Consider the following 24015-nt stretch of genomic DNA (forward strand, 5'->3'; position numbering starts at 1 on the left):
TCGTTGTGAAATCAGTCATGCAGCACTAATATCATGGATGATAACCCTCAGGTTTATATTAACAGACAGCATGAAATAGCAAGCACTGATGTTTTTCAAAGGCTGTAGATAGATCTTTTTCCAAATCTATTAAGGGTAGGAGATTTAAATAATTTGACAGCTTGACAGCTCCCTTTGACATCTCGCCTGGATATTTCTCTTTACTGCTCCCTTGACAGTTCCAGTGAGCATGATACTTTCAATGAATTTATGCCATTTAATGCACATTCATGTATACCTTTAACAATTCTAAAGGGTTTATTAGCTCTCTCTCAGGCGTCTCAGGACCAAATTCAAAAGCGTACCTTAGTTCTCCAAAAGCAAATTCCTACCTCTCCAAAGAACCTTGGTATGGTTAGATCTTCTTTTACCAGGTCCAACATGAACAAAGTCGTGTTTCGGGCATCCCAGTAGTGAAAATCATATCCAACTGAGGCAGCTGCGCTTCAACATATGTGGTTACCTCCATGAACTAAGGATGTGCTATTTACAACCAGTCCCCACTCCCCCACTGAGAAAATGGCAGGGCTAGGTTCAGGGGTGGGACGTCCATATTTGCCATTTTTGCGAAGACAGAGAGCCCGTCTGTATGGAAACTCACGCCAAAGTTTCATGTTCTGCACCATTCGACATAGAAAATGAACAAGGTCAAAACAAAACTGGTCTGAATTTATTACCTCGAGATGGAAGGAAAAATTTAAACAGGAGATGCTGACTGAAATTTATCATCTCCTTTTACTTTAAAGACCTTAAATATAGACCTTAAATATTTACTCTCTCCACTATGACCACAGCATGAACCAACTACAAGATCCACTGCAGCAACTCACTGCATCTTCAAACAGCAAAATCCAAACCTGCAACCTCTGGAAGGAAAGGGCAGCAAGGTGCATGAAAACATCATCATCTCCAACTTCCCCGCCAAGTCACAAAACATCCTGACTTGGAAAGATATCATCCTTTCATCATCACCATTGGGTAAAAATCCTGGAACTCTCTGCCTAACAGCACTGCAAAGGTACCTTAATCACTTGGAGTACAGCAGCTCATGAAATTGTTTACTATCTCTTATCAAGGACAATAAGGGATGGGCAATTTAAAATAGTACCTCTACCAAACCCACATTGCATGAATGAATAAATAAAAATTTTGAAAAACTGAACACACCAGAATTATCTTTGCAGTCTAGGAAGAACCCAGCACAGACTTTTACATTGAAATTTGTAGGATATATATTATGTTGAAAGGCACTTAATACAATATGCAAGTATCTTGCTTGACATAAAGCAAGAAACCTTTGATCAATATTGAATTGATATAATTATTGTATTGTCTTACGAAAAAGTGACAGGTTAGTCTCACCATTTGTGTAGAGAAACTATACTCGTTGTTTTCATCGAGATGGCACTGTCCATCATTGGGCTGTACCAGGCCACCAAGTTTGCCATCCAATGCAATATGTGGCACATCATCTGTGGTGAACACCAATAAATGGGAAGCCTCTTTCCGCCAGCCTATTTTTTCCTTTGGAGGCAAATAAGGTCACAATTACCAGTGTTATTTTGAAAGTCTGGCTTCCTGTAAACATAAACAGTTTAGGATAGCACTACTGTAATTAGAGATTCTGGCAAACCATCAGCAAAGTTCACATGGTTAAATGAATGGTCAGAATATACAAGGGCCACAGTCTCCACAAATCTCTGCAGTCAATATAAATGAACTTGATAAAACTGTGAACCATCTACAATGGCAATTTTTATGACTGAATAATACAAAACAAAAACTACCCAATAGTACTATTTATCGACAATATTTTTAACAATAAATTAGGAAATATTAAAATTTAAAAGCAAAATAAAGGCTTTTTTTGTCTTCGACCTTTCTGAGTACTGGCAAGAGTATCAGTCAAATACAAATGCAATTTGGATTTCATTACTGCTTCAGTAAGTTAATCATTCCTAAGCTCGCTACATATTTTGTGATTCCCTCTGAGCAAATTACCACCAGCATGTAGGTTGTCCAGGAAATTTCTCAGGTAGTTTTATTAAAATTCTAATTGTGTATAGGATCCTATATGAAGTTATATACTGAATCTATGGAAATTGTATAAGTTTACAGAACAATTCTGCTGTCACATGCTTCTTGTTGCAAGTTCATAGCCTTAAATTTGTTGGCATAGGATTGTATGTCATCGACTAACCACAGAAATAGGGCAGACATTCCACACGTTCCAATCATGAATATTTTCTGGTACTGCATAAGTATTTAATGAAATCAGGGAATGGAAAAAGTTCCCTTTCGTAAAAATCTTTGCAAAATATCAAATGGCTTCTCCACATCCACATAAACAGACTCCCATGCAAGATCCACCCATAGGAAAGAAAACTGAATGCAAATATTTTTCCTGCGCTAAACTTTCAATGACCCAACTCACAGGAAATAACTAAAACATCTAATGGGTGTCATTTTCACCACAACAAACCACCTTCTCAAAATTGTCAAATTAAACTTCCTCACTTTTAATATTATAAGTGAGAAGTACATAGATTTCTTCATCTCTGAAGTTGAAGCTATACCAAAAATAAAGCATTTTTCTCCATGATAGATTCATTGGATTTGTTACTGCATCCGAGCGGAAAGGGTACTTTTTGCTCGACGTTTCTGTAAGTTGTAGGGAGTGTCCTATACAGTCTTGCTAATATTAGTCAAGTCGGTAATGTTTATAGTTTAGGAAGTCAACGGTATAGCTTTCGTAGCACATATTCTAACTGCTGCCAGAGCCCTCAAGGATCTACCTTTGGTGCTTCTCTTTTACTTAGTTTGCAAGCTGCCCTGGTGACATCAGCCACAGGCACAGGTTCAACCACCATCTGCACATTGATGACAGCCAGCTGTTCCTCCCCAATAATTCCCTTTGCTCCCGAACCGCCTTTTACTTCCAGATTACAGATCTAATATTGAATCATGGATAAATTTCCTTCAACCAAATATCAGGGAAATTAAAGTCATTGTTTTCAACCTTGACCAGAAATTCCACTTACGTTTTAGTATGTTCTTTCACGGGATGTGGGCATTGCTGGCTGGGCCAGCATTAATTGCCCTTCAGAAGGTGGTGGGAGTCACCGTTTTTGAACTGCTGCAGTCTATATGGTGTTCAGTGCTGTTAGGAAGGGATTTGACCCAGCGACAGTTGAGGAATAGCAATATGGTTCCAAGTCAGAATGATGTGTGGCTTAAAGGGGAACTTGCATGGGGTGGTATTCCCAAGCTCTAGGTCACAGGTTTGGAAAGTGCTGTTGACAGAGGTGGGTTGCTGCAGTGAATCTTGTAGATAGTGCACACCATTGCCATTGTGCATTGGTGGTAGAGGGAATAAATTTTTAAAGTGGTGATTGAAACACAAATCGAGCAGCTATGATGTCAAAATTTTATAATGCAGTTGAGCTGCATTCATCCAGGCAAGTGGAGAGTATCCCATCACACTCCTGACTTGTGCCTTGTTAATGGCGTACGGTCTTTGCAGAGTCAGAAAGGAAGTTATTCACCACAGAATTTCAGCCTCTGACCTATTCTTGTAGTCACAGCATTTATATAGGGTCGGGTGTCGATTTAGCTCAGTTATCTGGACAGGTGGTTAGTGATACAGAGTGATATCAACAGCACGAGTTCAATTCCTGTACCAGCTGAGATTATTCATGAAGGCCCTGCCTTCTTAACCTTGCCTGTTATTTGGGGATATTTATTTTATTAGCCATCTCCGTCAAAAAGGCAATAAGACTGACTGAAAGAAGAAGAAAGGTTCACTATGATGCTTACAGGGAGGTTAAAAAACGAAGTAACTTTGCTCTGAAAACTTCAAATTTGTTTTGAAGTTCATACTGAAAAGAATTTAACTTCCCGGCTTTAAGCTCTCTGACCCTGACGAAAATAAAGGGCTAAAAATTCATTCCTGTCTTATCACTTCCAAATGATAACATGATAACATAAGAACTAGGAGCAGGAGTAAGCCATCTGGCCCCTAGAGCCTGCTCCACCATTCAAATAGATTATGGCTGATCTTTTTTGTGGACTCCACATACCCGCTCACTCACCATAACCCTTAATTCCTTTCCTGTTCAAAAATTTATCTATCCTTGCCTTAAAAGCATTCAATGAGACAGCCTCAATTGCTTCACGGGGCAGGAAATTCACAGATTCACAACCAATTGTGTGAAGAAGTTCCTCCTCAACTCAGTCCTAAATCTTCTTCCCCTTATTTTGAGGCTATGCCCCCTAGTTCTAGTTTCACCTGCCAGTGGAAACAACTTCCTTGCTTCTATCTTATCGATTTCCTTCATAATGTTATATGTTTGTATAAGATCTCCCCTCATTCTTTTGACTTTCTACTCAGTCTTTCCTCATAAGCCAACTCCCCCAACTCCGGAATCAATCTAGTGAATCTCCTCTGCACCCCTCCAGTGCCAATATATCCTTTCTCAAGTAAGGAGACAAAAACTGTACACAGTACTCCAACTGTACCAGCACCTTACACAGCTGCAACATAACCTCACTGTTTTTAAACTCCATCCCTCTAGCAATGAAGCACAAAATTCCATTTGTTTTCTTAATTATCTGCTACAACTACTAACCAACTTCTTGAGATTCCTGCACAAAGACGCCCAGGTCCCTTTGCACAGCAGCACGCCGCAATTTTTTACCATTTAAATAATGGCCCATTTTGCTGTTATTCCTACTAAAATGGATGATGTCACATTTACCAACATTGTACTCTATCTGCCAGACCCTCGCCCACTCACTTAGGCTACCTATACCCCTTTGCAGACTTTCAGCGTTCTCTGCATACTTTGCTGTGCCACCCACCTTAGTGCCATCTGCAAATTTTGACACTTGGTCCCCAACTCCAAATCATCTACATAAATCGTAAACAATTGCAGTCCCAACACTGATCCCTGAGGCACACCACTAGTCACTGATTACCAGCCAGAAAAACACCCATTTACCCCCACTATTAGTTAACCAATCCTCTACCCATGCTAATACATTACTGTGCACCTTATGTAGCAGTCTTTGGTGCGGCACCTTGTTACATGCCTTCTGGAAATCCAGATACATCACATCCACAGGTTCCCCATTGTCCACTGCGCATGTAATGTTCTCAAAGAATTCCACCAAATTAGTCAAACATGACCTGCCCTTCATGAACCCATGCTGCATCTTACCAATGGGACAATTTATATCCAAATGTCTCGCTATCTTTTCCTTGATGATAGATTCAAGCATTTTCCCTACTACAGAAGTTATGGTAACCAGCCTATAGTCTCCTGCCTTCTGTCTACCTCCTTTTTTAGACAGTGGCATCACATCTGCTGTTTTCCAATCTGCGGGAACCACCCCAGAGTTCAGCGAATTTTGGTAAATTACCACTAGTGCATTTGCTATTTCTCCCACCATTCTTTTAGTACCCTGGGACGCATTCCATCAGGACCAGAAGACTTGTCTACCTTTAGCCCCATTAACTTGCCCAACATTACCTCTTTCGTGATGCTACACTGACTATCTCTAATGACCAGCAGACAGTGCCACTGGTCATTACCTGCTTTGCTCGCCTGGGTTTCCCCATTGAGATTATTATAGAAATCCATGTAAGCTGTACAGCCAACCAAAAGTTCTGAATGCCTTTGGGATATTAACATGGACCACATGGCAACTTTGCTTTTTGTGAATTAATTTCAACTCCGAATCTTTCACTTAAATTGTTTTGCGCAGAAGAGAAAATAACTGTACAACTATTTGTTGTAAACTGTTTATGATTTTAACTGACTGCTGATGATATGTTGGGAAAGATTTGACAGGAATTACCTGATCAAGGGATATAGAGTATAATTGATGCCAGCTTGCAGGTGCAGCAGGTGGTCAGGAAGGCAAATGGGATGCTGGCCTTCATAGCGAAGGGGATTGAATATAAAAGTAGGGAGGTCTTGCTGCAGCTGTATAGGGCATTGGTGAGGCCGCAGCTGGAGTACTGTGTGCAGTTTTGGGCGCCGCACCTGCGCAAAGATATTTTGGCCTTGGAGGGAGTGCAGAGGAGGTTTACTAGGCTGATACCGGAGTTGAGGGGGTTGAACTATGAGGAGAGGCTGAATAAACTAGGCTTGTACTCATTGGAGTTTAGAAGAATGAGGGGAGATCTCATTGAGACGTATAAGATGATGAATAGGATGGATAGGATAGAGGTGGAGAGACTCTTCCCACTGAAAAAAGACAGTAGGACTAGGGGGCACAGCCTCAAGATAAAGGGGGGGCGTTTTAGAACAGAGTTGAGGAGGAACTTCTTCACTCAAAGGGTGGTGAATCTCTGGAATTCTCTACCCATTGAAGTGGTGGAGGCTGCCTCGCTAAATATTTTCAAGAAGCGGGTTGATGGGTTTTTGATAAGAGAGGGGATTAAGGGTTATGGGGAGAGGGCCGGAAAGTGGAACTGAGCTACGACAGATCAGCCATGATCTTATTGAATGGCGGGGCAGGCCCGAAGGGCCAGATGGCCTACTCCTGCTCCTATTTCTTATGTTCTTATGTTCTTAACTCGGCAGGCTGCGATACTGTTCCACACTTAATCAGTAACTCTACATTATTTCCCAGTAAATGCATCAGCACCCAACCAACTTGTTAAGCAACAAAAAGACAAAGATTCTAAAAAAAGATATTGAACAGAATTTTTCATGCCCCCCCTGCACCCCCACAGTGACTGAGGCTGCCAGCCATTGACCATCAGTAGGATCTTCTGGTCCTGCCATTGTCAATGGGGTTTCCAGTTGTATGGACCCCTGCTGCGGGTTTCCCAGTGTAGGACTGAATCAGTGGGACTGGACAATCCTGCTGGGAGGAACACAGAATCCCTACAGTGCAGAATGAGGCCACTTGGCCTATTCAGCCTGCACCGACAACAATCCTACCCGGGCCTTATACCCATAACTCCACGTATTTACCCTGCTGATCCCCCAACACTAAAGATCAATTTAGCACGGCCAATCCACCACACGTCTTTGGAGTGTGGGAGGAAACTGGAGCACTTGGAGGAAACCTATGCAGACATGGGGAGAATGTGCAAACTCTACTTGGACAGTTATCTGAGGTCAGAAGTGAACCTGGCGTAATCATGCAGCAGACCACTGTGCCATCGTATCACAGGCTGGAAAATTCCAGCCATTAGACCTAATAATTCTTTTAAACAGTCTGAGGGAGAAATTTGAGTAGCTTCTAGTAGTGCCAGATAGATGATATATTGATTCCCTTGGGCAAGCAATTCTATGAGACCATTATCTTAGTGGGCCATGTGGCTTTCTTCAATTACGTCAATGAAGGACCCTGCCTGGGCCCTGCCTGTAAGTCTGCATGGTGCCACTTCAAGCTACTTCGACAGGTTATTTCACCCTTGACTTCTAGAGAGAATGAACAACAATGAACAGGGATATATTAGATGATAAGATCAGATAAAGCTGGCTATATCTGTGACAGGTCATTGTGAGACATGCCACCCTCATGCTTGCAGCATTAAAAGAAGGCTGTCTGCAGAGCACACTTCCTCACCTTGCAAACTGCTGCCTGTAGGATTGCATCAAAACCACCTTCTGGTGCATCGCGATTCCGAGATACCATTTGCTTTTGAACTTCTGCATTGAACTTGTCAGACTGATCGGTTAAAGACAGCAGATGTCGGAATCCAAAGGATGGAACACAATGTGGAAACATTTTGTATCTATGTGAAAAAACAGGACAGTAGCAAGGATAAGTTATGTCATCCACTGCTGTCACACTCATTCCTGCAAATGTACATCACATACACAATGGGAGTTTATGTTGTACATACTAAAATAGATTTTATAATGTTTTGAAATGGGCCATAAACCATAGCAACTTATACATTTATTTCACTGGTAAACTCCTACTGTTGAATTAGAACTGTTTTGGCTCTCTATTCTTATACAGGCTAAGTTTACCATCACTAAAATACATTTCAGGAACAAAAACTATTCAAATAACAGTTTGTCAGTACTATTCTCTTCATTCCTTTCAATTTATACTTTGGTATTTACCAAGCAAAATTACTCTTGAAATAACTGCTTAAAGGCACAGATTTCTACTCCATGGGAAAGGCTAGGATTAGAAGTCTGTTATTCAATGCAGTTCTCAATACTACTTTAATATTGGTGCATATTCTACCCTTCCTGAGAACTGCAGGAAAGGTCTGCTTTCAATTATTATAACTGATGAAAATAAATAGGAGGAGAATTTTGGCAAAGTTACATTCTCATGTGGATTTGACAAATACTTCATTTGATTTTAAACGGAATCAGACTGAAATGGAAAAAGAAAGGAATAAAAGGGAAAAAATCACATGCAAATCGCAAGCTAAATGACATAGGAAATATTTTTGATTTAAGTGAATAGCAACTGCTAATTAAAACCATAATGTTCAAAATTCTAGTCAGACTGACTGAACAGTTGATCTTTTAACAGTTTCCTTTACAAATAAGCATTTATCTTAGTATTCCAAGGCCCACTGTAGTAAACATGATTGAAGTATTATTCATTGACAATCTAAGATATCAACTTGGATATTAAAAATACTTAAGTTCCTTTTAAAATGTTACTGTTCTTTTATTAATTAACTGATTACAATTAACACCAAGAACTACAATTAAAATGATTAGTGCTATCACTTACAGCTATAAACTAATGGCAAGGATTAGGCAAACCAGAAATATATTTTTTGTTATTTTGGAAGAAGCACTTAAGAATATTGTCATGTTAATTTTGATTTTAGTTGTCCAATTTAAAAAGCATATTAATTGAGTTTAAATCACTCAGACTACACAATGTTCAGAAAATTGGCAAATTTAAATTGGAAATAACATTGGAGTAAGCCATTTTATTGGGGTGACCGGAACGAATGGATGCAGTAGTATAGTGCCACAAAACATTTCAAATGGTGCAGCTATAATCTACTGGTACATATAAATATTGAAATATATATTTGACTTGTATAATTCACATGCAATATGTAAAATAGGTAAAGTAGGCAAACTGAAGCATTATTCAACAGTTACTTACTGGCAACAGGTAAATGTATAGGCAAATATCAATGTAAAGTGGTGTTTCTTGGCTTATATTATCTAATTCAGGAACATTAGTAGTTTTACCATTTAATATACAATAGCATAACGTGCATGATGTGACTGTATTCTTTGCAATAGTGGTACCGTACCTGCACTTTAACTACGGTATTACTTTTAATACACAGAAGACTGGGGAAAAGGTTTGCTCAGAATACAGAATTCATGATTTGTTCATTGAATTGAGAAACGTACATTACCAAAGTGATTTTATCTCTCAAAATGTATTTTCACTTTGGAATGTTCTGATTGGTCAACAGAACTTAAACTGATAACTTTTGCTACAGTTTGATGAAATACACATAATCACTTCCATATATTGATTTCTAAATATATTAATCACTCAGCTATACAATTTCATTCAGTCACAACCTCATACATTCAGAGAGCTGATGCATTTGGAAGATTCAGAATATATTCGATTTCATTAAACTTACATCCAGAAAGGCAGTTATTTGGCTAAACAGCTGGTTAGGCCACTTATTTCAATTTGAATTTTATCAAAAGAAGTAAATACACCAAATAAATCAACAAGAGATATGAGAGCAAGAATTATTTCTAAACGATATATTACTTTCTTCACATAATAACAATGCCATTAGAATGAAAGCTCACATAGTCCTTCTTTCATTCTTACTTCAATAGAACACTTACAGGGACAGTGCATGTTAAACCCATACAATCTCAGGATCTTCAAATCCAAGTTATCTTTCTTTAATCCATTTGGCAAATTAAACGTGAACCAAGCATGCATGCAATATTTTGCACAGTTAGATCCAATTTTCATGCAGAATATATATTATGTCACTTGGTTGATTCTGGAGTTTAGGAAGTTGGCTTATGAGGAGAGACTGATTAGACTGGGACTATACTCATTGGAATTTAGAGAAATGAAAGGGGGTCTTATTGAAACATATAAAACTATGAAGGGAATAGATAGGATAGAAGCAGGGAGGCTGTTTCCACTGGCAGGTGAAACTAAAACTAGAGGCATAGCCACAAGATAAAGGGGAGTAGATTTAGATCTGAGTTGAGGGGGAACATCTTCACCCAAAGGATTGTGAATCTGTCGAATTCCCTGCTCGTCGAAGCAGTTGAATTTTTTTAAGGCAAAGATAGATAGATTTTTGAACAGTAAAGGAAATAAGGTGAGCAGGCGGGCAAGTGGAGCTGAGTCCACGAAAAGATCAGCCATGATCGTATTGAATGGCGGAGCAGGTTCGAGGGGCCAAATGGCCTACTCCTGCTACTGGTTCTTATGGCCGGAATTCTCCAAACTTGCCTACTGCTAGGATTCTCCTGTTGCTGTGAATGGAAGTTTGGCTGAGCGCCAAATTCTCCATTCTCACTGGCCGCTGTGGTGGGGCAAACAAAACTGGAGAATTCCAACCTATGAGCTGAAAGATAAGATTGGGGTAAAAAAAATTTCCCAATTTTTAAAAACAAAGCCTCAAAAATCTTTGCAGTAAAATGAGGGAAAATAGTTCCTTTTAACTACAGCAACTAGACTTTGACCAAAAATCTGCATTTTAAAATTTTTGAGACAATATCTGAATGATGCAGTGCTAATACCTTGCAAAATGAGATCATGCTGCTCTGCCCCCACCACCCCCACCCCCACAAAAAAAAAATCAACCTACGCGTTAATATATTAAATCTTATGCCTATATGGACCTACTGACACTGCTTTACAAATTCTGACATTTGCATTTATAATAAAAAGGGGCCATGTAAACGAGTCACGCCATAACACGACTCTCTGCCTAACTGGTGCTGCAGCATCAACACTTGTCGCAGGGTATAATTACAGTGTTATATGTTTGTAACGTGTACATGAAAATTCACAACTATGGGGGGAGAAGAGGTAGATTCTAGCCCCCTACCTCCCACCCCTGCCAACCTGTCAGGGTAGGTGGGAGAGGGTGGGTAAGGTGATCAGGGCTGGGTTAAATAAGCAAATTAGTGGAGTTCTGATTTCAACATGCAGCAAACATGTCTATTTCAACCGTGCCAAGCACCCAAGTAACCCCTTCAGGAGCAGCGAATGGATCAGTAATTATAATATCCAATGGAGTCCTTGTTTCCGATATTTTGGTGGACATTTAAATTTAACATTGGCCAGCCAGGAAAAACCCACAGCTGAAGAGAAGTGGGAATAACTGACTGGTCCTGGGTGAACTAGGTGGTCTCCAACTAGATCCAACAGAGGAAGGATGTGATCACACATGAGGGGATACAGAGGAGACATGTGGATGTTGCCAGGAATTAAAAACATTTAGCTGTGAGAAAAGATTTGATAGACTCGAGTAATTTTCTTTGGAACACAGGAAGTGGTGAGGGGGGGAATTTCATTGAGACATATAAAATTCTGACAGGTCTAGACAGAGTGTATACTTAATTTAGCAAAGAGGTTAATAACCAGGTGTTTAGATGTAAAGAAGCTCAATTAAATTTTATCTGAACAGACTAAAGTGTAACAGGGAGGCCAGCAGCATGACTGGAAATTAATCTCTCAGTGAGATTTGCTGTGGCTCTTTAATACATAATCTGTCATCCAGGTCTTTCGACCAGTAACCAAATGTGGGCATGATGATGACCTGCACCAAAAACAGAAAATGTTGGAAAATCTCAGCAGGTCTGAACAGCATCTGTGGAGACCGAACAAAGCCAATGTGACAAAGGGTCATCCCCTTTGTTGGCTCTATTCTCTCTCCACAGATGCTGTTCAGATCTGCTGAGATTTTCCAGCATTTTCTGTTTTTGTTTCAGATTCCAGCATCCTCAGTAGTTTGCCTTTATCTTCATGATGACCGACACCTGGTGAATGAGGCTATTTAAAAAGGACTGAGGCAAGAGTCAGAATGGCTGTTGGAAAACCTGTGGAGCCAGGGACATGGAATGTAGACGTGGAAAGGCTTCCTCCTCAGTTCTGACATTTCCCCTGGGGGTTATGCTGTAAGTGATGATGGCCAGAAGGGACATGCTGTTTCCTAAAAGAGGAAAAGGCCATCCACGTAAACAGGCATAGTTGGAAGCCATGGAGGCTTCCAGCACTGGTTCCTTTTACAACACATCAGCCAGGTCGTCAGGTTGCAGCCCTTGACTCCGAGAAGTCAAACGCTGACAAAATCCTGCAGGGATGTGATGACAGATAATGAATGAATTGTGGATAACTAGCGCAGACGTGCACGATCATAGAACATAGAACATAGAACATTACAGCGCAGAACAGGCCCTTCGGCCCACGATGTTGCGCCGACCAGTTACAAAACAATGACCCACTAACCTAAACCAATCCCTTTTCGTCCATAAACCTATCCACGGATCTCTTAAACGCCCCCAAACTAGGCGCATTTACAACTGCAGCAGGCAGGGCATTCCAATCCCTCACCACCCTCTGGGTAAAGAACCTACCCCCGACATCCGTCCTATAACTACCACCCCTTAATTTAAAGCCATGCCCCCTCGTGCTAGATTTCTCCATCAGAGGAAAAAGGCTATCACTATCCACCCTATCTAAACCTCTAATCATCTTATATGTTTCAATAAGATCCCCTCTTAGCCGCCTTCTTTCCAGCGAAAACAACCCCAAATCCCTCAGCCTCTCCTCATAGGACCTCCCCTCCATACCAGGCAACATCCTGGTAAACCTCCTCTGCACCCTTTCCAAAGCCTCCACATCCTTCCTGTAATGTGGGGACCAGAACTGCACACAGTACTCCAAGTGCGGCCGCACCAGAGTTGTGTACAGTTGCAACATGACGCTGCGACTCCTAAATTCAATCCCCCTACCAATAAACGCCAAGACACCGTATGCCTTCTTAACAACCTTATCTACTTGACTCCCAACTTTCAGGGATCTATGTACACATACACCTAGATCCCTCTGCTCATCCACACTATTCAAAGTCCTCCCGTTAGCCCTATACTCGACACATCTGTTATTCCTACCAAAGTGAATTACCTCACACTTCTCCGCATTAAACTCCATCCGCCACCTCTCGGCCCAGCTCTGCAGCCTGTCTGTCTTCCTGCAAACTATGACACCCTTCATCACTATCTACCACACCTCCGACTTTGGTGTCATCAGCAAATTTACTAATCCACCCAACTATACCCTCGTCCAGATCATTAATAAAAATTACAAACAGCAGTGGCCCCAAAACAGATCCCTGAGGCACACCACTCGTAACCGAACTCCATGATGAATATTTACCACCAACCACCACCCTCTGTCTCCTATCCGCTAGCCAATTCCTGATCCAATTCCCTAGATCACCCCCAATCCCATACAGCTGCATTTTCTGCAGAAGCCTACCATGGTGAACCTTATCAAACGCCTTACTAAAATCCATATACACCACATCCACTGCCTTACCCCCATCCACCTCTTTGGTCACTTTCTCAAAAAACTCAATAAGGTTAGTAAGGCACGACCTACCCGCCACAAAACCATGCTGACTATCTCCAATCAATTCATTACTCTCCAAATAACTATAAATCCTATCCCTAATAATTTTTTCTAAAACCTTGCCCACAACAGAAGTGAGACTCACCGGTCTATAATTCCCGGGGAAGTCTCTGTTCCCCTTCTTAAACAATGGGACAACATTCGCTAACCTCCAATCTTCAGGTACTATACCAGAGGCCAACGACGACCTGAAGATCAGAGCCAGAGGCTCAGCAATCACTTCTCTTGCCTCCCAGAGAATCCTGGGGTAAATCCCATCCGGACCAGGGGACTTATCTATTTTCAGACCCTCCAGAATATCTAGCACATCCTCCTTATCAACTGCAACACTGTCAATTCTACTCCCCTGCAACCCAGTGTCCTCCTCAGCTATATATCCATGTCATAAACTGAGTACCAAAGGAATGGAACCTATTGTGATTAATGGAAGACTCTAGGCAGATCTGAGGATGCCTTGACTGCCAAATGTGTGCAGTCAATAGCTTCCTGTTCCTGTGGAACTCTAGTCACAGCATTGAATCTGACAGCCCTGCTCTGCCTCAAAATGGACAAAGTGACCTATACAAATAAGGCATCGGTTACCTGCAAGATAACATATGGGCAACATATTGAGAGATCCTTGAGATGCCATTATCAAACCCTTGGAAGGAACAATCAGGGATGTGGTGACCTTGACAGTGTTTGACCATGCTTACACTGTTATCTTGGAAGGGGTGTTATCTGTGAGGCTAACCACCGTGCCACTGTCCTGGACCTGCTGGACTGCCACCAGAAAATCCCAACCTCTGTCACAACCTTTATATGGAGATTAATTAGGGTGAGGAATTCCAGAACACCAATTTTAATAAAATGAAAAAACGTTTTGATTTGATTTTGACTTGATTTCTTGTCACATGCATTGGTACACAGTGAAAAGTATTGTTTCTTGCATGCTGCACAAACAAAACACACTGTTCATAAGAGAAGGAGATGAAAGGGTGCAGAATATAGTGTTAGAGTACAGTTTTAAAAACATAGAATGACAGTAAAAGATAGAATTAGAAGGTAAGCTGGGCACAGCTTGCAAGAAATCGCCTCGCTTCAGGGCCATCTTTAATTACAAACAGCCCTACTATTAAAGTTTGTGCTCTTAAACATTAAGCATCATATAAAATTAAAGTAAAGTTAAAGTAAAAGTTTATTTATTAGTCATAAGTAAGGTTTACATTAACACTGCAAAGAAGTTACTGCGAATTCCCCTAGTCGCCACAGTCCGGCACCTGTTTGGGTCAATGCATCTAATCAGCACATCTTTCAGAATGTGGGAGGAAACTGGAGCACCCATGGGAAACGCACACAGGCATGGGGAGAATGTGCAAACTCCACACAGACAGCGACCAAAGTCGGGAATCAAACCCGGATCCCTGGCGCTATGGAGCAGCAATGTTAACCACGGTGCTAACATGCTGCCCATACACAGCTGCACCTGAGCAATTGGATAAATAGATGCTACAAGTTGCAATGCTCCTATCATTATAAATATGAACCCAGCAAAATCAGGGGAGATGAGTTAATCTTGGTTTGGTGTGCAAAATCAGCACTAACAATTGGCAGCCCATTTTACGCTCAGCATTAAAGTTGAAGAAAAACCCACACAACAGCGTTGATCTGCTATTTGCATTTTATGCTATCATGTTAAATGAATTTTATGCCCAGCAATGTTTCCAACAGTAAAGTAAATAAATAAGACAGAATACAATAGTTAAGTCATAAAGAATTTTGACATGTCCTCTCTTCGCCCATCTTCTCCTACACTCATTGGTCTTCCTCAGAGCACTGATCCATCACTTTCACAGCCGGGATTAGAAGTCCCAGCTGAAAATGCACAAGAAGTTACGTCACAAAAATCTTCACTGACAGTGGCAACATGTAGCATTCAAACTAACTGGGAGATCTGAGCAACAGTTTTTCAAGGACAATTAATACAGGATAAAAGTTGAATAGATATTTAGGAATTCTGCATGATTTACCTTTAAAGAGCACAGAGAAACCTAGTGGAATATTTCCTCAAGAGATGAAATAGCTGCGTAAAGGCTCCTAAGAGAATAGGATATTTTTGAATCTTTTTATTCTGAATATATTTTACATTACTGTGTTTCAGACAATTTTCACAAGTGAGCTCTCACCCCCTACATTATTATTACTTTACATCTTCCATGGCAGCCAGGTAATTACAATTGCAATCTAAAGAAATAAATGGAGAGTATTTTTTAGATAATTTTAGTTACTAGTTCTAGCCCATGTCACCATTGGATTCATCCTCACAACTTAAGAGGTTACACAACACCAGATCGTGGATTTTAGCTTCAACTGGCAATCTAATTTATTAAAAGTAAATTGATAACCAAATAAGTGACCATAATGCTAAATCCTCATTAAGAAAATAATAAACATTCATATTCGCTGAACTAAACCAAATATTAGATTTACCCTTTTTATCTATTTCCCTTAATAATCATAGTGGGCACACTCCAGATGTAATCTTTTGGTCATAAATGGCTTTAAACATGTGAAAGGTGGCATATGGAAACTAAAAACAGGAGTAAGCCATTCAGCCTTTCTGACCAGCTCTGCCATTCATTTTGATCATCAAATTCAATATTCTGATCTCACTGTCTCCCCCATATCTCTTGACCTCTTTAACCCCAAGAACTACATCTAATTTCTTCTGGAAATCACACAACGTTTTGGCCTCGACTACTTTCAGTGATCGGCACCAATGTCTGGGTGAAGAAATTTCTCCTCACTCAGTTCTAAGGTTTACCCCTATCCTCAAACTATGACCCCTTGTACTGGACTCCCCCACCATTGGGAGCATTGGGGGTGATTCTCCCAAAAGTGCTGAATTGGTGGGAAGACTTCTAGATCATGACTATTTTTTCAGTACAGATTCAGACTTGAATCTCCCCACTCTGTGCAATGCAGAAGTCACAATCATGAATATTATTAAAAACCTGGCGGGGGGGGCCCTATTCGTGCCAGAGTCTGACAGCTCTGGAACTCTGCGCAGTCCTCCACCCCCCCAGCTCGCCCTGATCGCTGGCCTCGCTCTAGCCCAGGCTGATCACCATGCAGAATAGCAGCAAGTCCCCCCACCCCCACCAATCGCTCCTAGGCCCTGCCCACAATAGGCCCCACCCCCTTGGCACTGCCCCATTTCCAATGGGCAGTGCCAAGGTGCCTCCTAAGACATGGGCACTTTGCTGCTTGGGCAGTGCCGGGGGCACAGGCTGGCATTGCCGTGGTGCCCTTGCCCAGGCGGCACCACTCCCTTACCACCCGACCCTTTAGGGGGCCCCCCAATTGCCTCCCCCTTCATTCCAGCAGGGTCTTCCACTAGTTTCCCGAACGTAGGGAGCTACTAAACCCTGCCAGAAGGAAATACTCCTGAAGGGGTGGGAGATTCAATCGGGCCCTGCAAATTCTGATAATCACATGCAAAATATACTGAAAAAAGATTCAAATCATTTACCTGTCTTTCCGCAGTTTCCAGCGTGATCTGGACTCTGATGGATATACCACAGAATACTGAGAGAAGCAAGGGAGGAAATTACTTGCGCCTTGAGAGAAATCTTTGTATTGTCACTGGCTACAGGGAAGGTCACGATGTGGAGACGCTGGCGTTGGACTGGGGTAAACACAGTAAGAAGTCTGACAACACCAGGTTTAAGTCCAACAGATTTATTTGATAGTAAACTCACAAGCTTTCGGGGTTTCTCCCTTCGTCAGATGAATGGAGAGTTCTGGCCTCAGACAGAGCATATAACAGCATAGACAATTTACAGATTACTGATTAGAATGCGAGATTTTGCAACTAACCTGCTATTCAAGTCTTAAAGATGCCGACAATGTGAGTGGAAAGAGCATTAAGCACAGGTTAAAGAGATGTGTATTTGTCTCCAGACAGTACAGTAAGTGACCATTGTTCGCAGCAAACTACCCAGCCTTCAGGAGAACAGTGACCATAACACCACACAACCCTGCCACAGCAACCTCTGCAAGACATGCCAGATCATCGGCATGGATGACATCATCACATGTGAGAATACCATCCACCAGGTACACAGTACATACTCTTGCAACTCAGCCAACATTGTCTACCTAATATGCTGCAGGAAAGGATGTCCCAAAGCATGGTACATTGGGGAGACCACGCAGACATTACGACAACGGATGAATGAACATCGCTTGACAATCACCAGACAAGACTGTTCCCTTCCTGTTGGCGAACACTTCAGCAGTCACGGGCATTCGGCCTCTGACATTCGGGTAAGCGTTCTCCAAGGCGGCCTTCACGACACACGACAGCGCAGAGTCGCTGAGCAGAGACTGATAGCCAAGTTCCGCACACATGAGGACGGTCTCAACAGGGGTCTTGGGTTCCTGTCGCACTATGTGTAACCCCCATGACTTGCCTGGGTTTGTAAAACTTCATTTACTGTACTGTCTGGAGACAATACACATTTCTTTAACCTGTGCTTAATGCTCTTTCCACTCACATTGTTGGCATCTTTAAGACTTGAATAGCAGGTTAGTTGTAAAGACTCGCATTCTGATCAGGAATCTGTAAACTGTCTGTGCTGTTATATGCTCTGTCTGAGGCCAGGACTCTGACGAAAGAAGAAACCCTGAAAGCTTGTGAGTTTACTATTAAATAAATTGGTTGGATTTAAACCTGGTGTCGTCAGACTTCTTACAGGGGAGGTCCCAGAGGATTGGAGAATAGCCAAGATTGTTCCTTTGTTTTGAAAGGGTAGCAAGAATAATCCAAGTAATTACAGGTCGGTGAGCATTACATCAGTGGTAGGAAAATTATTGGAGAGGATTCTTGGAGACAGGAAATAAATGAACGTACTAGTGAGAGATAACATGGTTTTGCGAAGGGGAGGTCCTGTCTCACGCATTTGATCAAGTTTTTCGAGGAAGTGACAAAGATGATTGATGAGGATAGGGCAGTTATGTCGTCTACATGGACTTCTGTAAAACCTTTGACAAGATCCTTCTGACTCTGGGAGATGTGCATACATTCCTGGCCCATGCACAAATCCCGGGAAAAGGCCGACGATGTGATTCTCTGGACCAGACCCACCAGAAAAGCTGTGGGTCGCGACAGGAGAATCAGGCCCATTATTTCTGAATCTATCCAATTTAAACCAATTAGAATTTTATAAGTTTCTATGAGAACCCTCTGGGAAAGGGTGTGTAGATAATTTGAGTCATCATGAGATCAAAAAGGAAGAGGTATTGGTGGTTCTTGAGAAACATTAAGGTAGACAAGTCCCCAGGGCCTGATGGATATACCGCAGAATATTGAGAGAGGTAAGAGAGAAAATTGCTGGCGCCTTGAGAGAAATCTTTGTATCCTCACTGGCTACAGGGGAGGTCCCAGAGGATTGGAGAATAGCCAAAATTGTTCCTTTCTTTAAAAAGGGTAGCAAGAATAATCCAAGTAATTACAGGTCAGTGAGCATTACGTCAGTGGTAGGAAAATTATTGGAGACGATTCTTGGAGACAGGAAATAAATGAATGTACTTGTGAGAGATAACAGGTTTTGTGAAGGGGAGGTACTGTCTCACGAATTTCATCAAGTTTTTCGAGAAAGTGACGAAGATGATTGATGAGGATAGGGCAGTTATGTCATCTACATGGACTTCAGTAAGACCTTTGACAAGGTCCCTCAAGGCAGACTGGCGCAGAAGGTGAAGTCACATGGGATCAGAGGTAAGCTAGCATGGTGGATACAAAAATGGCTCTGTCAAAGAAGACAGAAGGTAGCAGTAGAAAGGTGCATTTCCAAATGGAGGGTTGTGACAAGCGGCATTCCTCAGGGATCAGCGCTGGGACCTTTGCTGTTTGCAATATAAATAAATGATTTGGAGAAAAATGTAACTGGTTTGATTAGCAAGTTTGCGGATGACACAAAAGTTTGCGGATTTGCAGATAGTGATGAGGGCCATCAGAGAATACAGCAAGATATACGTCGGTTGGAGACTCGGGTGGAGAGATGGCAGGTGGAGCTTAATCTGGACAAATGTGAGGTAATGCATTTTGGAAAGTCTAATAGTGATAAGAAATATACAGCGAATGGCAGAACCCTTAAGAGTATTGGCAGGCAAAGGGATCTGGGTGTACCGGTGCACGGGTGCAGAGGGACCTCGGGGTCCTTGTGCATGAGTCGCAAAAACCCAGCCTGCAGGTGCAGCAGGTGGTCAGGAAGGCGAATGGGATGCTGGCCTTCATAGTGAGGGGGATTGAATATAAAAGTAGGGAGGTCTTGCTGCGGCTATATAGGACATTGGTAAGGCCGCAGCTGGAGTACTGTGTGCAGTTTTGGGCGCCGTACTTACGCAAGGATATTTTGGCCTTGGAGGGAGTGCAGAGGAGGTTTACTAGGCTGATGCCGGAGTTGAGGGGGTTGAGCTATGAGGAGAGGCTGAATAAACAAGGCTTGTACTCGTTAGAGTTTAGAAGAATGAGGGCAGATCTCATTGAGACGTATAAGATGATGAATGGGATGGATAGGATAGAGGTGGAGAGACTCTTCCTGCTCAGAAAGGACAGTAGGACTAGGGGGCACAGCCTCAAAATAAAGGGGGGGCGGTTTAGAACGGAGTTGAGGAGGAACTTCCTCACTCAAAGGGTGGTGAATCTCTGGAATTCTCTGCCCTTTGAAGTGGTGGAGGCTACCTCGCTAAATGTTTTTAAGACACGGGTTGATGGGTTTTTGATAAGAGAGGGGATTAAGGATTATGGGGAGAGGGCGGGAATGTGGAGCTGAGCCACAACAGATCAGCCATGATCTTATTGAATGGCGGGGCAGGCTCGAGGGGCCAGATGGCCTACTCCTGCTCCTATTTCTTATGTTCTTATGTTCTTATGTAGATGGAGAAGGTAGTCAAAAAGGCATACGACATGCTTGCCTTCATCAGGCGTGGCACTGAGTTTCAAAATTGGCAAGTCATGTTGCAGCTTTATAGAACCTTAGTTAGGCCACGCTTGGAATACTGTGTTCAATTCTGATTGCCACACTTCCAGAAGGATGTGGGGGCTTTGGAGGGGGTGCAGAAAAGATTTACCAGGATGTTGCCTGGTATGAAGGGCATTAGCTATGAGGAAAGGTTAGAGAACCTGATTTGTTCTCACTGAACGACAGAGGTTGAGGGGCGACCTGATAGAAGTCTACAATATTATGAGAGGTGTGGACAGACTGGATAGTCAGAAGCTTTTTCCCAGGGTGGAAGAGTCAATTACTCGGGGGCACAGGTTTAAGGTGCGAGAGGCAAGGTTTAAAGGAAGTGTGCAAGGCAGATTTTTTACATAGAGCGTGATGGATGCCTGGAACTTGTGGGAGGTAGTGGAAGTGGATGTGGTATTGACTCTTGAAAAATACATGAATAGGATGGGAATAGAGGGATATGGTCTCCGGAAGGGTAGGGTGTTTTAGTTAAGTCATGCAGCATGGTCAGTGCATGCTTAGAGGGCTGAAGGACCTGTTCCTGGGCTATAATTTTCTTTGTTCTTTGTTCTAACCCCCCTCTCTCTTCTAAACTGCAATGAATAAAATCCTGACTTAGTTTTTCCTCAAATGACAGTCCTGCCATCTCAGAAATCAGCCTGGTAAACCTTCACTGTACTCTCTCAATAGCAAAGACATCCTACCCCAGATAAGGGCACCAGAACTACACACAATACTCCAAGTATGGCCTCACTAACGCCCTATACAACTGCAGTAAAACATCTCTATTCCTATACTCAAATCCTCTCACTATGAAGGCCAACAAACTATTTGCCTTCTTTACTGCCTGCTGTACCAACATGCTTACTTTCAGTGACTGATGCACAAGGACACCAAGTTCTTGCTGAATATCCACCTCTCTCAATTTACACCCACTCAAAAAATAATCTGCCTTAGCTATTTACCATTTATATAGATGATCTGGAGGAGGGAACCAAGTGTATGGTGTCAAAATTTGCTGATGACACCAAGATTGGTGGAACGGCAAATTGCGCAGAGGGTGTGGAGAGTCTGCAGAAGGATCTAGATAGGCTGGGCGAATGGGCCAGGAACTGGCAGATGGAATTTAATGTTGGCAAGTGCGAGGTGGTCCACTTTGGTAGGAATAATGGTAGGAAGGACTATTACTTACGTGGCGAAAAACTGCAGCAAGCGACGGTGCAGAGGGACCTCGGGGTCTTTGTGCATGAGTCGCAAAAACCCAGCCTGCAGGTGCAGCAGGTGGTCAGGAAGGCGAATGGGATGCTGGCCTTCATAGCGAGGGGGATTGAATATAAAAGTAGGGAGGTCTTGCTGCAGCTGTATAGGGCATTGGTGAGGCCGCAGCTGGAGTACTGTGTGTAGTTTTGGTCGCCGCACTTACGCAAGGATATTTTGGCCTTGGAGGGAGTGCAGAGGAGGTTTACTAGGCTGATGCCGGAGTTGAGGGGGTTGAGCTATGAGGAGAGGCTGAATAAACTAGGCTTGTACTCGTTAGAGTTTAGAAGAATGAGGGGAGATCTCATTGAGACGTATAAGATGATGAATGGGATGGATAGGATAGAGGTGGAGAGACTCTTCCCACTCAGAAAGGACAGTAGGACTAGGGGGCACAGCCTCAAGATAAAAGGGGGGCGGTTTAGAATGGAGTTGAGGAGGAACTTCTTCACTCAAAGGGTGGTGAATCTCTGGAATTCTCTGCCCGTTGAAGTGGTGGAGGCTGCCTCGCTAAATATTTTTAAGACGCGGGTTGATGGGTTTTTGATAAGCGAGGGGATTGAGGGTTATGGGGAGAGGGCGGGAATGTGGAACTGAGCCACGACAGATCGGCCATGATCTTATTGAATGGCGGGGCAGGCTCGAAGGGCTAGATGGCTTACTCCTGCTCCTGTTTCTTATGTTCTTATGTTCTTATTTTTGCTACTGAAATGGATAACCTCACGTTTATCTACATTATATTGCATCTGCCATGCATATGCCCATTCAGCCTGTCCAAATCACACTGAAGCATCTCTGCATCCTCCTTACAACTCATCCTCCTACCCAACTTTATACCATCTGCAAACTTGGAGATAATTGTTTTATCTTCCAATTCATTAATATATAATGTGAACAGTTGCGATCTCTGCAGCACCACACTAATCACTGAATTGGAGAAAGACCCTTTTATGCCAACTCTTTGCTTCCCGTCTGGTAACCAGCTTTCTATCCATCTCAACATCAATATAAGTTATTTCTTTCTTCAGTTATCTTTAGCAACTATGGAAGTATCTGAGTAGATAACACTATTTGGATCAATCAAATGATTGCAATGACTGAATGAAAAGTACATTATCTTTGTTAGGTGTAATAATAAGTGAGCATGGAACAGATTTGTTGGGTCATATGACCCAATCTTGTTACATTCTTTTCTAAACTTTTATGTCATCTAGTAACTACATTTTGTTTCACAGCCTTAATTTTACAGGAATCACAGTATCCAAATGCAAACCACCAAAATCTAATGAGTTAATTTAAAAGCACTGACAGCAAATTAACTTAATTCCATGCCAGGATTTTAAGTATTTTTGTTGAAAAATGTGAGGAAAGGAAGGGATTTAACAAAAGTATTCAGTATACCTGACAGAAACGAAGGCCAGGATTTATCACAGCCATTCAAGACTAGCATCATGGCAGGTGGGAACATAAAATATCGGAGGAAGACCAAAAACCAATTATACAACATCATACCAGGTTATAATTGTGCTCTCCAGCAGTCAATGGTCGGGAATGTCATTTTTTTTAACATTGCATTATGAGGCCTCCTCTTTTATCATCCGTCCCACTAGATCATCCAAGCACATCAGCTTGCAATCAGAACGCTGTTTCATAATTGGATATAAATGACATGCACCTACACTTTGCTTGTGAATTCAAGTTTAGTTCACCTACCTTGCATCATATATCACTCGTGGAAATCAGGCTTCACAGACAGTAGCACTTGGCTTTCTGGTGGTTGGTAGTCACAGGGAAGCCTCTACCTATCAGACCAGTGGTAATTCATGTGTGGCTCCTCATGGGCTGCAGAGCTAGGTCTGTACTATGGAAAGAGGGCAAGTGGCCTCACACAGAAGGGGATGATTAAAGTCACATTCAGCAAAGCCTCCAATGGATGCAGAGGCAAAGGCACACAGAGATGTCATGCTTAGGCAGCTCACAAGACTCAGGGTCCACAGAACTCACATCTTTTATCTGCAGATGAGCAAGAACCAGCATTGCCAACAGCTCCCCATGCCTAGGGATCTGATTACTTATATTT

The 24015-nt window shown here is 42.2% G+C and overlaps 1 protein-coding gene across 1 annotated transcript in view; it reads right to left on the minus strand.

Moving 5' to 3' along the window:
• Positions 1–24015, minus strand: part of itgb5 (integrin, beta 5) — a 122316-nt gene that overhangs the window by 79388 nt on the left and 18913 nt on the right. Inside the window, exons 5-6 of the mRNA XM_080199234.1 lie at positions 7627–7795; positions 1402–1563 (exon numbers count right to left, since the gene is read on the minus strand). Of these exons, the coding sequence (XP_080055360.1) occupies positions 1402–1563; positions 7627–7795 (331 nt within the window). The remainder of the gene's footprint in view (positions 1–1401; positions 1564–7626; positions 7796–24015) is intronic.

This window comes from Carcharhinus amblyrhynchos, chromosome 11, assembly GCF_965287045.1.
Source record: "Carcharhinus amblyrhynchos chromosome 11, sCarAmb.v2.hapA, whole genome shotgun sequence".
Classification (NCBI taxonomy): Eukaryota; Metazoa; Chordata; class Chondrichthyes; order Carcharhiniformes; family Carcharhinidae; genus Carcharhinus; species Carcharhinus amblyrhynchos.